The sequence below is a fragment of the Amblyomma mixtum genome, chromosome 4 (assembly GCF_055824585.1).
Source record: "Amblyomma mixtum isolate Tamu chromosome 4, ASM5582458v1, whole genome shotgun sequence".
Taxonomy (NCBI): Eukaryota; Metazoa; Arthropoda; class Arachnida; order Ixodida; family Ixodidae; genus Amblyomma; species Amblyomma mixtum.
The window spans coordinates 110,747,393-110,765,007 of NC_143015.1; the positions used below are offsets into that span (position 1 = coordinate 110,747,393).

General features: G+C 48.4%; 1 protein-coding gene across 1 annotated transcript; it reads right to left on the bottom strand.

Annotated features, from left to right (window-relative positions):
* Nucleotides 1-10,286: 10,286 nt before the first annotated feature.
* On the bottom strand, nucleotides 10,287-16,496 carry LOC149347856 (membrane metallo-endopeptidase-like 1). The gene is made up of 3 exons (XM_089541644.1): nucleotides 16,356-16,496; nucleotides 13,348-14,622; nucleotides 10,287-11,099 (listed from the first exon to the last, which is right to left on the bottom strand). Exons 1-3 carry the CDS (start codon nucleotides 16,494-16,496, stop codon nucleotides 10,287-10,289), a joined length of 2,229 nt encoding a protein of 742 aa, XP_089397770.1.
* Nucleotides 16,497-17,615: the final 1,119 nt, after the last annotated feature.

Genomic DNA, 17,615 nt, shown 5'->3' on the forward strand with positions numbered 1-17,615 from the left:
CTGGCAGCGCCTGTCGACACCCATACTTCGCGCTTTTACTACCGCGGCCTATTTTTTAATGCGGTATTTATATGCGAGAAACCTATTAAGGCTAATCTAATTTTCCTTTTTATGATACTACGTGGATAAACGCCACAGCTGGTCAATACATGCTACTTCTGCAGTGCGTAGCCACGATGCAGCCGCCGGTAGCCGCGGCAACTGCGGTAGGCACAGAAGCGTTTGCGGGTAGGCAGGCTGGAAACGCTGATTGGTCGATGAGATGCGCTTCTCCGTGACGTTTTTTGACTTCGCCCTCGTTCTCAACCGGACGTGGCGTCAGCGCGCCTTTCTCAACCTCTCCCTAGAGCGCCTGGGGAATCGCTAGATGCACCCGCCGCGCCGCGCGTGCGGTGTGAGCGGGCATTCGTTTCGTGATCCTCGGCGCGCTCGTTTCGAGGCGTGTGCAGCTATGGCGTTCGAGCGTGGTGCGCTCGTCGGCGACAGCCAGCTGAAATTTCTGTGCAGTTCTTGCTTGCGGCTTTCGCCGTTTCGCCAGGAGCACGTGGCTAGTGTCGTGCTCGTATTTAAAGTTTTTGCCGCGGCACTACAAGGATCCGCATCAGGCGCGCTTTGAGGACCGCCGTTTGACAGCTACGCTGACGCGCTTGTCGGGCGTGCGCATTCTCAACCCCGAGGTAAGGACTGAACTACATTGTCGCAAGTTTTCTTGTGCATTGAGGACTCACCAAATTGCGGTGCTTGTAACGAAACTTTTTTTTTTTTTGCAGCGTCGTTCCCTGGATATGCTTCTCGGAAGCCGATGTCATTGTTCGCCGCGGACGCTGGGCCTACTGCTCGCCGCCACGCCGCTGTAGGTTTACGTTGAAGAGCTGCTCCAAACGGCCCTTTTCAGGGCCGCTTCATTGCTTCCTGGAAGATTGCGGGCATCAATCTCGCGGCCGTGTTCCCTCTCTTTGTCGAAATCGGCGCCAGACATCAGAACCCGCGCTAGGCCTCGTTGCAGGGTTAAACGAGTGCAGTGTGGCTTTAGAGAAGTTATGACTTGCGCTTAGTCTATCTATATCATTCATCCAGTGCAGTGTGCCTTTGCTTCTTTAGCGACTTCTCACGCCTTGTCGAAATCGGATTTAAAGCTCACGCCACGCCTCGTTGAATGGGTTAACCGAGTGCAGCGCCTAGCTTTGTTTTTGTGTTCTAACCTGTAAGCAGTGCACCTTTCTTCGCTCCTTACTTTTGTTCTTTTCAGTCGTTTCCTGAATCCGTCGAAAGAGCCGGGCTTGCCGGATGGTTGTTCGCTGTGAATTGAACCACGAGGCGATCGCATCTGCATACACAGCACGACTTTGTTCCCTCGTGTTTTTTTTTACCAAGGATTGCTTCGACAGCTCGGGCAAAACGAGGACTGCGCGCGCCGTGTCGTCGCTGCTTAGTGAAGAGGCACAAAACGGATGTCGTCCTTACTACAGGCCCTTCTCGGGGCCACCTCAGTGTTTCCTTGCAGACCACGCGCTTTCCGCCCTGTGCACATGTTCCCCTCATTTCCAATCATTTGTAAGTTGCATATCAATGAATTAATAAATCAGTCAATGCACTTTATTTACCAGAAAAATCTGGCTGGTCACCCTGGGCTAAAAGCTGTGCACACAGCTTGACAAGGCCCAGGGGACCATTAGATGAGTTTTGAACGTAGGAAAAACAAGTTGGTACTTTAAAAGAACATGGAAAGTACACCAAACAGTATAAGAGATAAACATTACAATCGCTCTTTACAGTAAAGAAAAAGAAAACACTTTGACAGCAGACATACAGTATCAATTTGCACTATAATACATACAAAAATTACGACATTCAGCATTATGGCACGAAATATAAGAACAGCACATAAAGCAAAAAAGAGAATGCAAGTTACAATAGTACAGATAGATTAGCTGTTTACATTTGCATATGCATAAAATTAGTCCTCGTCTCCTTGGGCCTCCTTCAAATCCTGCAGAAGGCTTGAATTTGCAACTGCTAATATCAGAAGATTTAGACGAACTTCAGTTTGGGATACACGGTGCATAGTACTTGAGAAAACAAACAATAGCGCCTACAATGACACACACAGAAGAACTATGCAGCACAAGCGCTATCCTGCGCTCTACAGTATGGAACTGTGACTGAAAAATGAACCTTCTCGTCAGTGAAATATGAGCCTTTAGGCTGTCTACAAATCGTTATTACAGAAAGAAAGAAATATTAGTGAATGTTGTGTGAGAGGCTTGCATATTATTCTGTTTGTTTGTTTATTTATTTATTTACCCCTCAAGGCCAGTGGCATTACACAGGGGGAATGGTAAATATACGAGAACTGAGAGAAAAATACAGTTGATTACATGAATATTAAACAGCGCCTGAATATACAATGTTAGCTAGTGCTACGCGGAACTGCTCGTAATTTTCAGTGCCGGCAACTTCTGCGGTAAGGTGGTTCCAGTCGCATGAGGTTCGCGGCAGGAATGACTGCGAGCAGCATTTTCTGTTGCATGACATACTTCCAACTTTGTGATCATGATCAATGCGGCGGGATACAGAAATTGTATGGGGGATGATATGATCACGAAGAGCGGGATGATGGTACAGCTTGTGGAACAGGGTGATACGAAACACTTTTCTACGCGATGTCAGTTATGGGAGGCAGATGTTAGACTTCATAGTAGTTATACTCGCTGTGCGGTTGTAGTTAACAAGGATTAAACGCACAGAGTTATTTTGCACCAGCTCAAGATAATTAATGAAGTTGTCATGAGCAGGGTGCCATACACGTGTTGCATGCTCGAGTTTTTATCGTATTAGTGTTTGATAAAGCAGTAGTTTCAAATTGGAAGGAACGTTAAAGAAGTTGCGACGTAAGTAGCAAAGCATGCGATTAGCATTTTCAATTATGTTCTCGCTATGAAGAGACCAGTTAAGATAATAAGTAATGTGGACGCCGATGCACTTATATGATGAGGCTGATTCCAACGAAATGTTATCGATGTAGTAGTGAGGTGGGACGGAAGTTTTTCTATATACACGCATGACTTTGCATTTGTTCATATATAGCTGCATTCACCATTATTCGCACTGAAGTCAGTGGCGGTCTCGTCAAGTAGTCCCCTGCTTTGTACGTTCACCTTGTTAGCGGCTGTCTTATTTCACACAATTCCACGTTCAACACGTTGATAGGTATCGTGTTCCTGCCTTGCCGCCACCGTTGTCTTGCCATGCCGCCGGCGCGGCGGCGACGGCGGTGCCATTGACCTGCGGTTGCGGTGGCCAACAACCTCATAGGCGGGGGGGAGGGGGGGAGGGAGCCACCCATTCATGTCTTTATCCCACCATGGGACACAGCGACGCCAGCGAGGGGACCATCCCTTTCTGGCTTGACAAGGAGCGCCGACCAGCCGCCTTGAGGACTGAGGGCGGAACAAATTAAGCCACTTCCCAGAACTGAGAAATGAAGGCCGCTAACCCCACTGGTGAAATATCCGGGCAGGTGCTTTGACCTTAGTGGACATGTCGTGGCGGAATATCTCAGACGTTGACTCGTTTCCCCTGGTATCGAAATGAATATTGCTCGCGTAAACGTTAACATTCAAAGATTGAGTAATGGTACAACGTCTATACCTTTCGCCATTTATTTTTCAATAACAAAGCGGGAAAAAATTTTTGTGCAAATAAAATGAAAAATCGTTGTTTCTATTTTTTTCTTTTTTTATATACAGCAGTCTGTCCGCTCCCCCTAAAACCACTCTCTGTGACCGCCACTGACTGAAGTAATGTAAGGTTGTTGGTGTTGGTTATTTCTCTAAAAATGACGCAAACATCAGCGAATAGGTGAGTATGAGAATCCATAAGAGAGCGGGGATCATTAATGTTAAATCAGGAACAGTAGCTAGGGTCCAAGAACTGAACCTTGTGGAACTCCGGAAGACACCTCTGTAAAACAGGTGTTATAACCGTAAGCGACAACTAATTGTGAGCGATTAAGTAGACATTCAATCCATTTCAATAAGTTACAGTCAATATTAAGATGTTTTAGTTTGCGAGCCAAAAGGTTGTGACATACATCGTCGAAAGCCTTTGAAAAATCCAGAAATATACAGTAAGTTAGTGATGATAGGTCTAGAATACAGTGCAGTTCATGTGTAAACTATATTAACTGTGTTTCGCAAGAGTAAGGTTTTCGAAAACCATGTTGCGCTGACATAAAAAAGTTGTTCAATGAAAGGAAGTTAACAAGGTTGGTGAATATTATATGTTTGAACATTTTGGGTCAAGTATTGGTTAGGGATATGGGACGATAATTAATAGGGGATGCTTTGCTGCCGGATTTGTAGACTGTAACCACCTTTCCGATCTTCCACTCAGTAGCAGCGTTGACTGGTCAATGCTGGAAAAGTTTGGTTAGTATAATGGGCGAATAAGCTGCAGTGCTTTTTAAGTAACGCAGTCATAACCCGGAGCGGAATGAACACTGAGTCCATCAATAAGCTTATTCACACCAGTAGGAGCAACAGTTATAGGTGGCATGAAAACATAGTTGAAGTGGTGAGTTGTAGGCATATGTATACATCAGATATGGGTGTAAAGTTGTCACTGATTGCGCGATTAAGAATCGTGACGCGAACGTCGGAAGGGATGAGGTCGCCTAACGGGTCAGATAACGCAAAACTATCGTCGGTGGAAGGATTAATGACCCGCCAGAATTTTTGACATTGGTGGTTACATGTGAGTGGAAGTGCTTTTAGCGCTTTTGAGCGCCTGAACATACATGTTGGAAGCCGCTGAATACGAAGTCCGATCACTCACTAGTTGGCGAGAACTTTACGATGCGGTAGAGGCTTTCTTTTTGTTAGATAAACGTTTAATGTGATTATTACACTAGGGAGCTATTGAGTGGGTGGTAGCAGTGCTTTCAGGAGTGTATTGTTCTGTGAGTTGGGTGACTATAGCTGTGAACATGCTCCAGTTGGTTTGAATGCTGCGGACACCAAAGCTATGGGAAAGCATCGATAAAAAAAATAGTTCATTATTTATCGCCTGAAAATTTGCTCCATTGTAGTCTCGTATTATTATTTTTTTCTTTTTGTTAGTGTTCGGAGTGGCTAGATTAATGTCAGAGTGCATTAGCAAGTGGTCACTGATGCCTGGCAGGTATGTAATAGGTGAGACTATGTCAGATCGATTTGTCAGGATTAAATCTAGCGTATTCGCCGCGTTGGCTGTTATAGTCCCTTGTGAGCACAAATGCACTAACGAGAATACTGAGCGCACATCTAAAAATTCGCGACTTCGAGACGAGAACGGGGACATTAAAGGGGAGTTGGTATTCCATGTTATCTTCGAAAAAATTAGATCGGCAAATAAAACAATACTGAAATAGATCATGGTGCTTTGTTTTTAAGTGTTTCCATAAAAAAGTATGGCAACAGATAAGGAAAGGCTTAGGTGACCGTGATCGAGGAGGTTAGAGTGAATTATAGTGCAACAGCTTGAAACAGGTCTTCACATCATTCATATGTACTAGAACATTGCAGGAGCCCGGACAAAGCAAAATTACACAAATTACGTTTGAATAGAGATCATGGCAGGAAAGTGGATGAAATATAGCTAAAAGAAGAATTGTGAACCGAAGCAAAGTATGTAATGAGCCAGAAATATGCCTATCAAAGAAGACACTGCACTGAGAAAATGGACAGCATGAAATAAATGAGCAGCACAAGTGCAGCGTACAGGCCTTTATCAAATAATTTATTTTTTATTTATTTACCACGTCCTGGTAGTGTTAGCTCCATAAAGCATTATCAAAATTATCACAATTTTCAGTTTTATTTGCTTAGGAGAACGTTAGAGCAATAAGAACTTGGTTCATAAATGCACTTCAAATATTGCCATGTATGAACTGAAAATATGTGTGTTTATTTATAACGAAATAAAAACAAATTACATTAATTTTTTTAACACGTACCTAAATAGATCCACTGGTTACAGCTTGCGTCAGACTTCTGTTGTGGTAAATAGGTCTCGCACCAACTACGGAACACAATCAATTGAGCACCAAATCATGTTGATGTGTAATTCTCATCCGTTTGTAATAGATGCAGCTAAAAATAGTTCCACGCGCAGGGGTTTTGAACGCATCTGTTCGTCTTTCTTTTTGTCTAACGTTGTGTCCTAGACGACAAAATGCTTACTTCTGGTTCCGTTTGATGTAACCCTGCTGGGGGGGAGTTCTATGATGCAATGGACTCATAGATCGTTCATCGTGGGATGTCGTGCGGTCTGTGTGGCATATCGTGCAGTCTGTGTGATATGTCATACAATTCGTATGATATGTCATACGGATTATGCGGTGTGTCGTGCAGATTGTGTGGTGTTCTGTGGTGGATGGTCTGTGGGGTTGTTGCGTCGTGGAGCTTTTTTTCAGCAGGGAATGCTATGTCGGTTCGAACAACCCTAATGTATTGTGTTTCTGTACCATTTTTGTATATGATTTAGTGTGTATTATTATTTTATTATCTGTATATATTTACAAGAACTGTTTATGATTCGTCTGTTGTGTAAGTGATGGCAAAGACAGCCTTTTTTTGTTGTATAATCCAATACCGCTCCTGCTGCTGTACCCAGGCGAGGACAAGACCCAGTCAGGAGGTTCAGCACCTCCTTTTGTCTTGCCTCGTGGGCAATATCTGTATGTTGCCCGAAGGATGAAATAAACAAAAAAAAGTCATCGTACTCTTCGTCCTGGGCCACAAGAGCTGGGGCTTCATGAGATAATTATTACGGTGCATCAACGAAAATTTCAACATGCCGTCAGCATGCAAAGATATTATACTGGCGCTGAAAAAACCGCATTTTTAAAATTTTCACTGGCAGGAGGGAGTAACTTTCTTGACTGCGCTGCTTTCTTCCTAAGCAAATGAAAGACGTGTATGCCGACCTCTTATACCTGTTCTGCAGCAAAAACAATTCGAAAATATGTAGCGTAAGATATAACACTAATGCACTGTGAAGCTTGATGCCTTATTGGTCCAGTAGAGTGGAGAGCTGGACGAGTTAATTGGTTCACGATTGTAGAAAGAAAAGCAGCGCAAAAGACGGGGACACAGAACTGGGAACACAGAATACAGGAACACAGAACACAGCGTCGTCCTGTGTTCCTGTTGTGCGTCTCCGTCCTTTGCCCTTGTTTTTTTTTTCCTTAATTGGCCATGCACTTGTGGCAATTTAAGTGCACTTCCTGTGAATTTTGCACAAAAGTAGTGTATTTTTGCATTCACCTTTTTACACGCTGAGTTGTTTTATCTTTTGGTCACTTCAGAAGGGAGGAGTTAGTATAGAAGTAATTTACTTGGAGAATACAAGGAAATATATCTTGCGATGATTTTTCTCATATTTTAATTCTGCCTGATGGTAATGCATTACGCGTCATACGGTGTTACAACCAAACGCCCAGGGCTCTAAGTTGGGCAAAGCATGTATCATATATGTGGAAATGCGAATATGGCTGTGGTGCGCTGGGCGTCTTGCATGCACAGCAGGAAGTGATTTGTGTCTAGACCATCCAGGAGGGAATGTACAAGGACGGGAGGGTAGTACAAACGCTAAAAAAAAAAGCTAGCTGGGGCTGGAAACGCATTTTTGGTTCTAGCAAGTACCAACGTTGGGGAAAAGCAACCAGTTTTGGGCGCCTTGTAAGAAGAAAGGAAGGTTCTGGGAAGCGGAGGCAGGGCTGCGTACGGCGCACGCGAGGTCGCGGGGTCACGGAGTCGCGCGAGATGTCTATCTTGCAGCAGCACATCGGGAAAAGGTTAAATTCTTCCACTCGCCACTCGCAGCGTACCGCAGAGCCGGCAGCCTTCTCTCTTGTCCGCCTACCCGGCAGGAGCTACTCTCTCCCGTTCCGGCAGGGGAGACGGACAATAGTCGCGGGCGAGAGCGAAGGGGTGGCCCCCTCCACATGAATGGCATTAGAAGAATGTCACTGGCGCCTCCACTACGGCTCAGCTCGTACTGGTTGCTGCGTTTCGCCGTAATTGCTTGTCAGCGAAGTGAACACAGCACCGTGCCTTCCCGTGAATAGTAGAAGCAGGGATGTCGCGGCCACATCGGCATTCGCAGGATAGCGCCGCCCTGTCGCTTATTTGCTCGCTTATCCTCTGACAAGTCAAAAAGTCTTCCTGTGGTGGCACGCCATCCATGGCTTACGACACCACGTCTGTCATTCTCCTTCGTACTTCAAGCGTTTCTATTCTTGCTATGAAAGTATTAGCCGTTGCGGCCACCAATTCAAGCAGCGACAAAAATTTCAGCGCCGCAGGATTCGTAATGAAAGAGTGCCGCTCTTGTTTCGATCAAGCCATCATCAATGAACAACTTGCATATTTAGAGTGATAAATCTATACCTTTATGCGTTGTGTTTTGTGTATAATCCCAAACTGTGATCTGGAATGCGAGGTCAAAATTTGAATGCCATTGAAATAAACTCCTTTTCCTGAATTTCTCTTTTTGTGTCGTCGCCGCTTTGCAGGTCGGGCCGAGCACGAGCGTGCTCAGGGTCCTTCAGTGTCGGGCCGGGCTTCCTGTCGGTAGGTTAGGTCCCGGGCCGGGCGCGGGTTCGAAATTGCGGCCCGTGCACAGCTCTATTCAGAAACCTAATCACATTTCCTTTTGTGAAAAAAGAGCTATGTGCAGAGTTTAAATGGTGCAAGTATGAAGCTACAATGAAGTCAATTACAGACTTCTGTGCAGCAGCTAGAGGAATTTCAAGAGCATGCTATACGTGATGCTATACCTCAGTCACAATTGTTGCAGCCAAGTATTATTTCGTATATTTTTTTTTACCCAACAGACATGAAATGTCTGAAGATGAATATGTACCAAACACATCGAAACATCAGTTGTGATGCCTGAAAAAAGTTGTACTGCAACATATAAATGCTCAAGTCTCGATAAGCAGGAATACTGAAGGGGAATAAAAACAGTTTTCTTTTGTTCGGGCTCACGCACCTGCTACAAACATATTCTTTATACATAGCAATAAAACTTGAAATAACTGTTTAAGAAAGCCTTTTGGTCAATAGTAAAGCTAAGTATGACTGAAAGGAGTCCACAAGAAATGCACAGAAGCAGGCATGCAGTGTGACAACGCAGCGCGACAGGTGCGCTTTTTAATCTCGCGCGCGCTCTGAAGAACATGGGTTTATGGTTTATTGGGGTTTTAACGTCGCAAAACGACTCAGGCTATGAGGGACGCCGTAGTGAAAGGGGTTCGGAAATTTCGACCACCTGGGGTTCTTTAACGTGCACTGACATCGCACAGTACACGGGCCTCTAGAATTTAGCCTCCATCGAAATTCGACCACCCCGACCGGGATCGAACCCGCGTCTTTCGGATCAGCGGCCGAGCGCCATAGCCACTGAGCCACCGCGGCGGGTCGAAAGACATGACGGGGGACACGCCGAGCAGGCAACGCTGCAGTGCACGCTGCCTCCTCGCCTCTCGGTTCCTCGCGAGCAGCCCCGTCCGCTGACGAGCGGTGGCGGGGAAAAATCTAGGGAAAACTGCCTGTCCCCAACCGGACATGACGTCATTAAATATCACGTGACCTATGACGTCACGCGTATGACGTCATAATTTTTTGACCAATCAACGTTTCCAGCCTGCCTACCCGCAAACGCTTGTGTAGGCACGGGCAGGCGGAACCAGTTTTGCCTACCAAGCGAAAGTCGCTACTGACATCAGCGCCACCGCATCTCCGTGACGTCGCGGGGTGAAGGAGGTCTAAGCCAGCACACAATTTCTTGCTCATTCAACCTAGAAGGCACAACACTACAAGCGCTTTCGCAGCGGCATATACGTCGCCCTTGAATTATGCCTGGCCTCATGAACCACCAAATCGGAAAGCGCGTGTCATTAGTGACGTCAGTTCTGAGCATTTGCCCTAAACCTGCCTATTTTGAGCGGAGAAAAACGTGCTCTTCGCTGGCACTGTCCTCCAGGTCGTTAACGAGAACAAAAAACAAAATATATCACAAGCTCTCAAAGGCTATCCCAGTAGCACAATCATAGTTAAAGTGGTCACATTATTTAAGCTAGAGATAAAAGTAAACTGTTTCAGGAGTGAATGCATGGTCATTTAACCACAGCGTAGTCTATGATGGTCATCAAGTTCTGTGCAGAAAATAAGGCGAATACGGAATCGCATCTCATGAAATGTCCCGGCATCCCGAATATGCAAGTTTTCCAGTGGAACCGGTCAACCAAAAAAATTGCACTTGTTCTGGGGATTCATCTTGGAAGGATTGGAACATTCGAACGCTCTCGCGAATGCCACAGAATTGCGCACGACGATGCCACAGTCTGAGGCGAACGCGCTGTGGAAGCCATGTACAGTGCAGGACATGTAACACATGGTCATGAAGAGGGCTTTGTCCGCTGAAATGTACTTTCCGACGTAAACACCTTCGCCGTTGTCGGCGTCTTCCATTGCCGCGCACGCAATCTCCGCCGCCGGCAACTCTGGAAACACGCTGGCCAAACCGTGGAAGCTGAGGCAGCTGTCTCTCTCCTGGTAGGCTTTTCTCGTCTCGTCGGAGAAAATGCAGTCCACCTCCGTGCCGTTCGGAAGCCAGCGGACACCCTCTTTGTCCAGAGCCTTCACTAAGTTAAGCGCCAACAAGTACCCGAGGCCGCCGAAAAACATGGAGTTCGTGCCGCCACTGTAGAAGAGCGGTGGATAGGTCATGTAGATGGGTACATCTAGGGTGCCCAGAACATAGTCGAGCATGGGGTAGGAAGGCGGGAAGTTGTGTGCGAGGTTCACAGCGTCCCAGTACACGTGCGAGTCGTTGATGCGACGCACTCTCTCGCTGGCACGGTGCATGACCCTGCGTGCCTGAATCCAGAGCTCGACGAACAGTTTCCCCGTGCTCGGGTAGTCCTTGTAAATTTCCTCCAATGCTTCGTTGTTCAGCAATTGCTCTTCGGGCCACGCTCGCATCTTCACCGACCTCAACTTCTCGCTGGCGATACGTTTGCTGTTGTCGTCCAGCCACGCTACGCCCTCCACCTTCTTGATGGCAACGAAGACCAGCCTTCGGAATCCGGCGCCAATGACATCCCGGTCCTTCTCCCTGTTGTCGATGGCGACTTCGAGGGAGAGGACAAGCGCCTTGTACGTAGACTCGGTGTGGAAACTGCAGAATTGGGAACGGTAAGCGTCGACCTTGTGCCTGGCGCCGAAACGTCTCAGGAGCATCCGGGGCTCCTGCCCGCAGCCCCGCAGCCCCGCAGCCCGTTTGCCCGCAGCCCCGTCGCCTTGTCCAGACGGGTTCCTCGATACAAGAGATCATCCTTCAAGAAAGCGAACAGGCAAACGCTCCTAATCTCGTTTTTCAGTTTACCAGGAAACTCTTTTTCGAGCGTCACTAATAAAGGACGAGTCTACCAGCACACACTGGCCTATTCGTAGCACTGTCGCCGGGAGCGGGCCCGGGCCATGCTCGGCCATGGAGCCTTGGGCCCGAGTCGGCCCTGGACTTCTTACAGATTGATCACCCTGCACCTATCATAAGTTTAGTACTGAGTCTTCGGGGCCATGGACTGATCCTATTGAACCAGAGCATAGTCGCCATTGCCGAACGCTATTCTATAGGCCACTGCCGTTGGTGACGCCGAGCTATATGGGACGCAGGTTACTATGGGCCCTCCTTACCCCATCATCATGTGAAGGACTAACCACGGCGTTGAAGTGTCAGTGACTTTTTGGTGGTACAGAACTGTCTTCCTAGCATAAACAAGGAACAAAACAAACGGTTCAAGGAAAAAACGCTTCCGATTATTAAGGTGCACAAATAAAAAGGCCCCAGTGCATCAATTCTTCGACACTACCAATACATCGATCCCTGTCAAGAAAGCATCTGGCTGGACGTCAGCAGCACATGGACACTTGGGGAGACGTAAACAGCGTTGTACACAGTTTGACAGCATGGGGAAGACAATCGCTTATTGCATACATAGAAATGACGCTAGCCAGACAGCTCGGATAATACAGCAGCCGAGATGCAGCAAACTGAGGAAGCCACTACACAAACGCGCAGAGCTGACAACAACATACAAGACGGCATGTCCGCGTCACAGCTGCATGGCCACAAAGCAGCAATGACCAGAAAGAAAAAGGAAAAACAGCCCTAAAATTCGTCCAGCGTTGCTCTGAAGCGTAAACCACCTTTGTGTAAACGGCTAATACGGTGGCCACGGCTATAGCGCTGTGTACGCCACAGATCGCCCGGACTAAGTCAGCACACAATTTCTTGCTCATTCAAACTAGAAACCACAACATCATAAGCGCTTTCGCAGCGGCATATACGTCGCCTTTGAAATATGCCTGGCCTCATGAACCAGCAAATCGGAAAGCGCGTGCCATTATTGACATCAGTTCTGGGCACTTGCCCGACATCTGCCTATTTTGAGCGGAGCAGAATATGCTCTTCGCTTGCACTGCCCTCCAGGTCGTTAGCGAGAACAATAAGCAAACTATATCACAAGTTCTCAATGAAGGCTGTCCCGGGATCACAATAATAGCTGAAGTGGTGACATTATTTAAACTAGAGATGAAAGTAAACTGTTTCAGGAGTGAATGCATGGTCATTAAATCACAGCGTAGTCTATGATCGTCATCAAGTTCTATGCAGAAAATCAGGCGAATACGGAATGGCATCTCATGAAATGTCCCGGCATCCCGAATATGCAAGCTTTCCAGGGGAACCGGTCAGCCAAAAAAATTGCACTTATTCTGCGGATTCATCTTGGAAAGATTGGAACATTCGAACGCTCTCGCAAATGCTGCAGAATTGCGCACGACGATGTTACAGTCTGACGAGAAGGCGCTCTGGAAGCCATGTACAGTGCAGGACATGTAACACATGGTCATGAAGAGGGCCGAAAAACATGGAGTTCGTGCCGCCACTGTAGAAGAGCGGAGGAGAGGTCATGTAGATGGGTACATCTAGGGTGCCCAGAACGTAGTCGAGCATGGGGTAGGACGGCGGGAAGTTGTGTGCGAGGTTCACAGCGTCCCAGTACACGTGCGAGTCGTTGATGCGACGCACTCTCTCGCTGGCACGGTGCATGACCCTGCGTGCCTGAATCCAGAGCTCGATGAACAGTTTCCCCGTGCTCGGGTAGTCCTTGTAAATTTCCTCCAATGCTTCGTTGTTCAGCAATTGCTCTTCGGGCCACGCTCGCATCTTCACCGACCTCAGCTTCTCGCTGGCGATACGTTTGCTGTTGTCGTCCAGCCACGCAACGCCCTCCACCTTCTTGATGGCAACGGAGACCAGCCTTCGGAATCCGGCGCCAATGACATCCCGGTCCTTCTCCCTGCTGTCGATGGCGACTTCCAGGGAGAGGACAAGCGCCTTGTACGTAGATTCGGTGTGAAAGCTGCAGAATTGGGAACGGTAAGCGTCGACATTGTGCCTGGCGCCGAAACGTCTCAGGAGCATCCGGGGCTCGCCAATGGGCGCGAACATGTGGACGAAAGTCCAGCTGAACAGGCTGACAAGTCGTGGTCGTAGGTAGCCGACGAGGAAGGCCCCGATGGTCTTCAGGAGGTTCTCGTCGCTCATATTTACGTCGTCAGTGCCGGCCAGTTCTGGACTCAGCGCTACGTTTTCCCGAAGAAGGTTCATCCAGGTATCCGAGCTGATTGGCTGAGAGTGGTTGCCAATGTCTTCGAGGCGGAATGCTGCCGGGGTCCTCATTCGAGAGAAGATCATTTCGCAAAGGTGGATCAATACGGTGCCCTCCATGTTGCGTGTTTCCTCGATGGTATCCTGGAGGGAGGCATCGTCCACGGGAGCCGTGCTGTTGAGCCTGAGGTCTTCGTAGTATCCCATCCAATATGCAGCGTAACTGCTACGGTCCTTGACAGCCTCGTACTGGTTCAAGAGAAACGGCAGCGACGAAGCGGGGCTGAACACCAGCAGCCATTTTTCAAGCCGGGCGAGCACGCGGACTTCGAACCACAAGTGGACCTGCCACCTATAGGACAACGCCACCAGCACCTCCAGGGGGTTCGCGCCGGCTCGCGGTGGCTCCGGCCAGCTGAGACCCATTTCCCGCATGAGTGCCAGGAACTGCGGCAGGTGGGCGCCGCCGTGGTCCCGTGCGTTCATGCAGGACTTGTACATGTCGAGGGCTTTGGCTGCCACGGGGAACTTCAGGGCGCCCTTAATGAGCAGTTCGCTGAAGATGGCGTGCCGCGCGAAGGCCATGTCGTCGACGGGAGTCTTGAGGTGCTCCCTTCGGTCCGTCGAGGGCAACCAGGAGGAGCACACGTAGGCGGAAAAGTCTTCGCACGGGTCGATGCTCCTGTTGAGATCTCTCGTTAGGAGTTCCGCGTGCAAACGGCAGGACAGGCTGTCGCAGTGCTTCCTCTCTGCTGGAGGCGGGGTGTGACCCCTGAACACAAAGGGGACGAGGGCCGCAAGCAGCAAAACCGTGGCGACGAAGCGATCCCAGCGATGGCCATTTTTTTCCGACGAGTGAGCGGCAAGAAAACGCGTAAATAGAAGTAGACTTTGAAAAGGCTGCGTGCTCTCTTTGCAGTGTAATGCGGCGAACGTACGACAAGACTCGGGACACAGGACGAAAATCAAAGCAGCACGTAGAATTGGCCAAATACTGGAAATAGGTGGGTTTACTTTTCCAATCATCATCATCATCAGCAGCAGCAGCAGCAGCAGCAGCAGCAGCAGCCTGACTACACCAATTGCAAGGCAAAGGCCTCTCCCATGTCTAATTAACCCTGTCCTTTGCCCGTTGCGGCCACTGTATCCCCGCAAACTTCTTAATCTCATCCGCCCACCTAACTTTCTGCTGTCCCCTGCTACGTTTGCCGTCTCTTGGAATCCACTCCGTTACCCTTAAGGACAAGCGGTTATCTTGCCTTCGCATTACATGCCCTGCCCAGGCCCATTTCTTCCTCTTGATTTCAACTAGGATGTCATTAACCCGAGTTTGTTCCCTCACCCACTCCACCCTCTTCCGATCTCTTAACGTTAATCCTATCATTTTTCTTTCCATAGCTCGCTGCGTTGTCCTTAACTTGAGCTGAACTCTCTTTGTTAGCCTCCACGTTTCTGGCCCATAGGTGACTACCGGTAAGATACAGCTGTTCTATACTTACCTCTTTAGGGATACTGGCAAACTGCCATTTATGATCTGAGAGAACCTGCCATATGCGCTCCACCCCATTCTTATTCTTCTAGTTATTTCCCTCTCATGATCTGGATCTGCGGTCACTACCTGCCCTAAGTAGACATATTCTATTACTACTTCCAGCACCTCGCTGCCAACTGCGAACTGCTGTTCCCTTGCTAGGTTGTTGAACATTACTTTGGTTTTGTGCATGTTAATTTTTAGCCCCACTGTTCTGCTCTGCCTGTCTAACTCATTGATAATGCTTTGAAGTTATTGTCCTGAGGGGCTTAGCAAGGCAATGTCATCAGCGAATCGTAAATTACTCATGTATTCTCCATTAACTCTTATCCCCAATTCTTCACATTGCGGGCCCCGTAAGCAGCCCGTACGCAGGCGGTGAATAGCATTGTCGAGATCGTGTCTCCCTGCCTGACACCTTTCCGTATTGGAATTTTATTGCTGACTTTATGGAGAACTATAGCAGCTGTGCAGTCGTTATAAATATCTTCCAATATATTCGCATAACACTCTTCCACAGCCTGGTTCCGCAGTGCCTGCACGACAGCTGAAGTTTCCACTGAGTCATATGCTTTCTCGTAATCAATGAAGGCTACATATAGGGGTTGGTTATATTCTGCACATTTCTCTATCACCTCATTGATCGTATGAATGTTGTCTATTGTCGAGTATCCTTTACGAAAGCCTGCCTGATCCTTTGGTTGACTGAAGTCTAAGGTTGTCCTGACTCTATTAGCACTATACCTTAGTAAATAATTTGTAGGCGACGGACAGTACGCTGATCGGTCTGACGTCATACAGTTTCCGCGGCTGTATTGACGTCCGCGCTATTTCTACATTTTTGACACTAATTAATACAGTCATCAAACTTAACAGCTACGATCATTTTGCACTCCTCTATCGGAAACTACCATTCGTTTTCTCATATCCTTTTTAGTTCCCGGGTTAACAGGGGTCAAACGCTGCCAAAGGTGTGACACCCTCTGCTATCGGGTGAGAGTATGAGCCATGAAAGGCTTCCGCCTCAATATTTCGTGCTTAACAGGCACACTTTCAGAAGCCGCTCCCGCTGGAAAACGAACTGAGCTCACAAGGCACTCACCCCAGCCTTCGGCGAGAAGGGCCCAGCAGGATGTCCATAGCTGCCGGTGGACGTATCCGCCATGCCCTTCTTCCCTCTGGAAATCCAGCTTGTCTCCCTGGCATTTGACAGGAAGGAATGATGGGCAGCCGGACCGCGCATCTCCTCCGCACCGGCTGACCTCTGGAGGCCCGAGGCCGCCGGAGCGTCGGACGGTTTTCTCGAGGACAGAGCCGACTGCTGCTGTGGCGCGTCGAGCGGCCTAGCCGCCGACACCTGCGGCTTATCTGGGTCGTTCGCCATGGCGTCGCTGGGGTCCGCGTGCGGCGGTAGCGGTGCATTGCCGTCGGCAGGAGAAAGAGTATGCGTGGACTTGCGTCTAAGGCAGTAGGTAGTGGCACCGCCCAAAGGCGGTTGATGCTGCGTCGCCGTTGGCGATGCAGAAATATCAAGGACGAAATGTTACCGGGAAACTGTGGTTTGTAGCGTAAAACAGGTTTTGGTTTGGTTTTATGGGGTTTAACGTCCCAAAGCGACTAAGGCTATGAGACACGCCGTAGTGGAGGGCTCCGGAAATTTCGACCACCTGGGGTTCTTTATCGTGCACTGATATCGCACAGTACACGGGCCTCTAGAATTTCTCCTCCAAAGAAATTCAACCGCCGCGGCCGGGATCGAACCCGCGTCTTTCGGGTCAGCAGCCGAGCACCATAACCACTGAGCCACCGCGGCGGCCGTAAAACAGCGATAGGACATAGTCGAAATGAGGGGTGAAGAAGTTTCTGTCAGAAAATCGCACTCGTCTATATTTTTATAGCGATAACTGCACTACGCCAGCCGCTTCGCCTCTTCATGATGGTAGCACTTTCGCCGTGGTTGGTAGCATGATGGTAGCACAGCGGCACTCTTCATGATGGTAGCACCTCGGCCATGGTCGCACCGACTTTGAGCCGTTGCATAGCAACCGCCGCGGTGGACACCCGAACCGCACCGTACAGGAAGGGAGGAAGTGGGAGTGAAAGAAGAAAGAGGGGCCGTTATGAAATGAAAATTGTATTTGAGGAAAGGAAATTACACAGTAACTGTCTCGCATATCTCGGTAGACACTCGTCATCCGTTTGTAGAGGAAGGAAGGGAGATCGAAAGAAGAAACAGAAAGAGGGGCCTTAATGAAGAAACTGACTTTGAGGAAAGGAAATCACGGAGTTACTGTGAATCCACGTCCAGGGACGAAAATGAAGGAGGAACGCGACTTCCATTTCGCCAGCTATAGCTCTCGCG

Coding starts and splice junctions, on each gene's coding strand:
- LOC149347856 (XM_089541644.1), bottom strand. CDS start 16,496: ATGCGCGGTCCGGCTGCCCATCATTCCTTCCTGTCAAATGCCAGGGAG. Junction 14,623..16,355: donor CCTTCTCGCCGAAGGCTGGG/GTGAGTGCCTTG, acceptor GAGAGCACGCAG/CCTTTTCAAAGTCTACTTCT. Junction 11,100..13,347: donor TCTCCGTTGCCATCAAGAAG/GTGGAGGGCGTT, acceptor GCCATCAAGAAG/GTGGAGGGCGTAGCGTGGCT.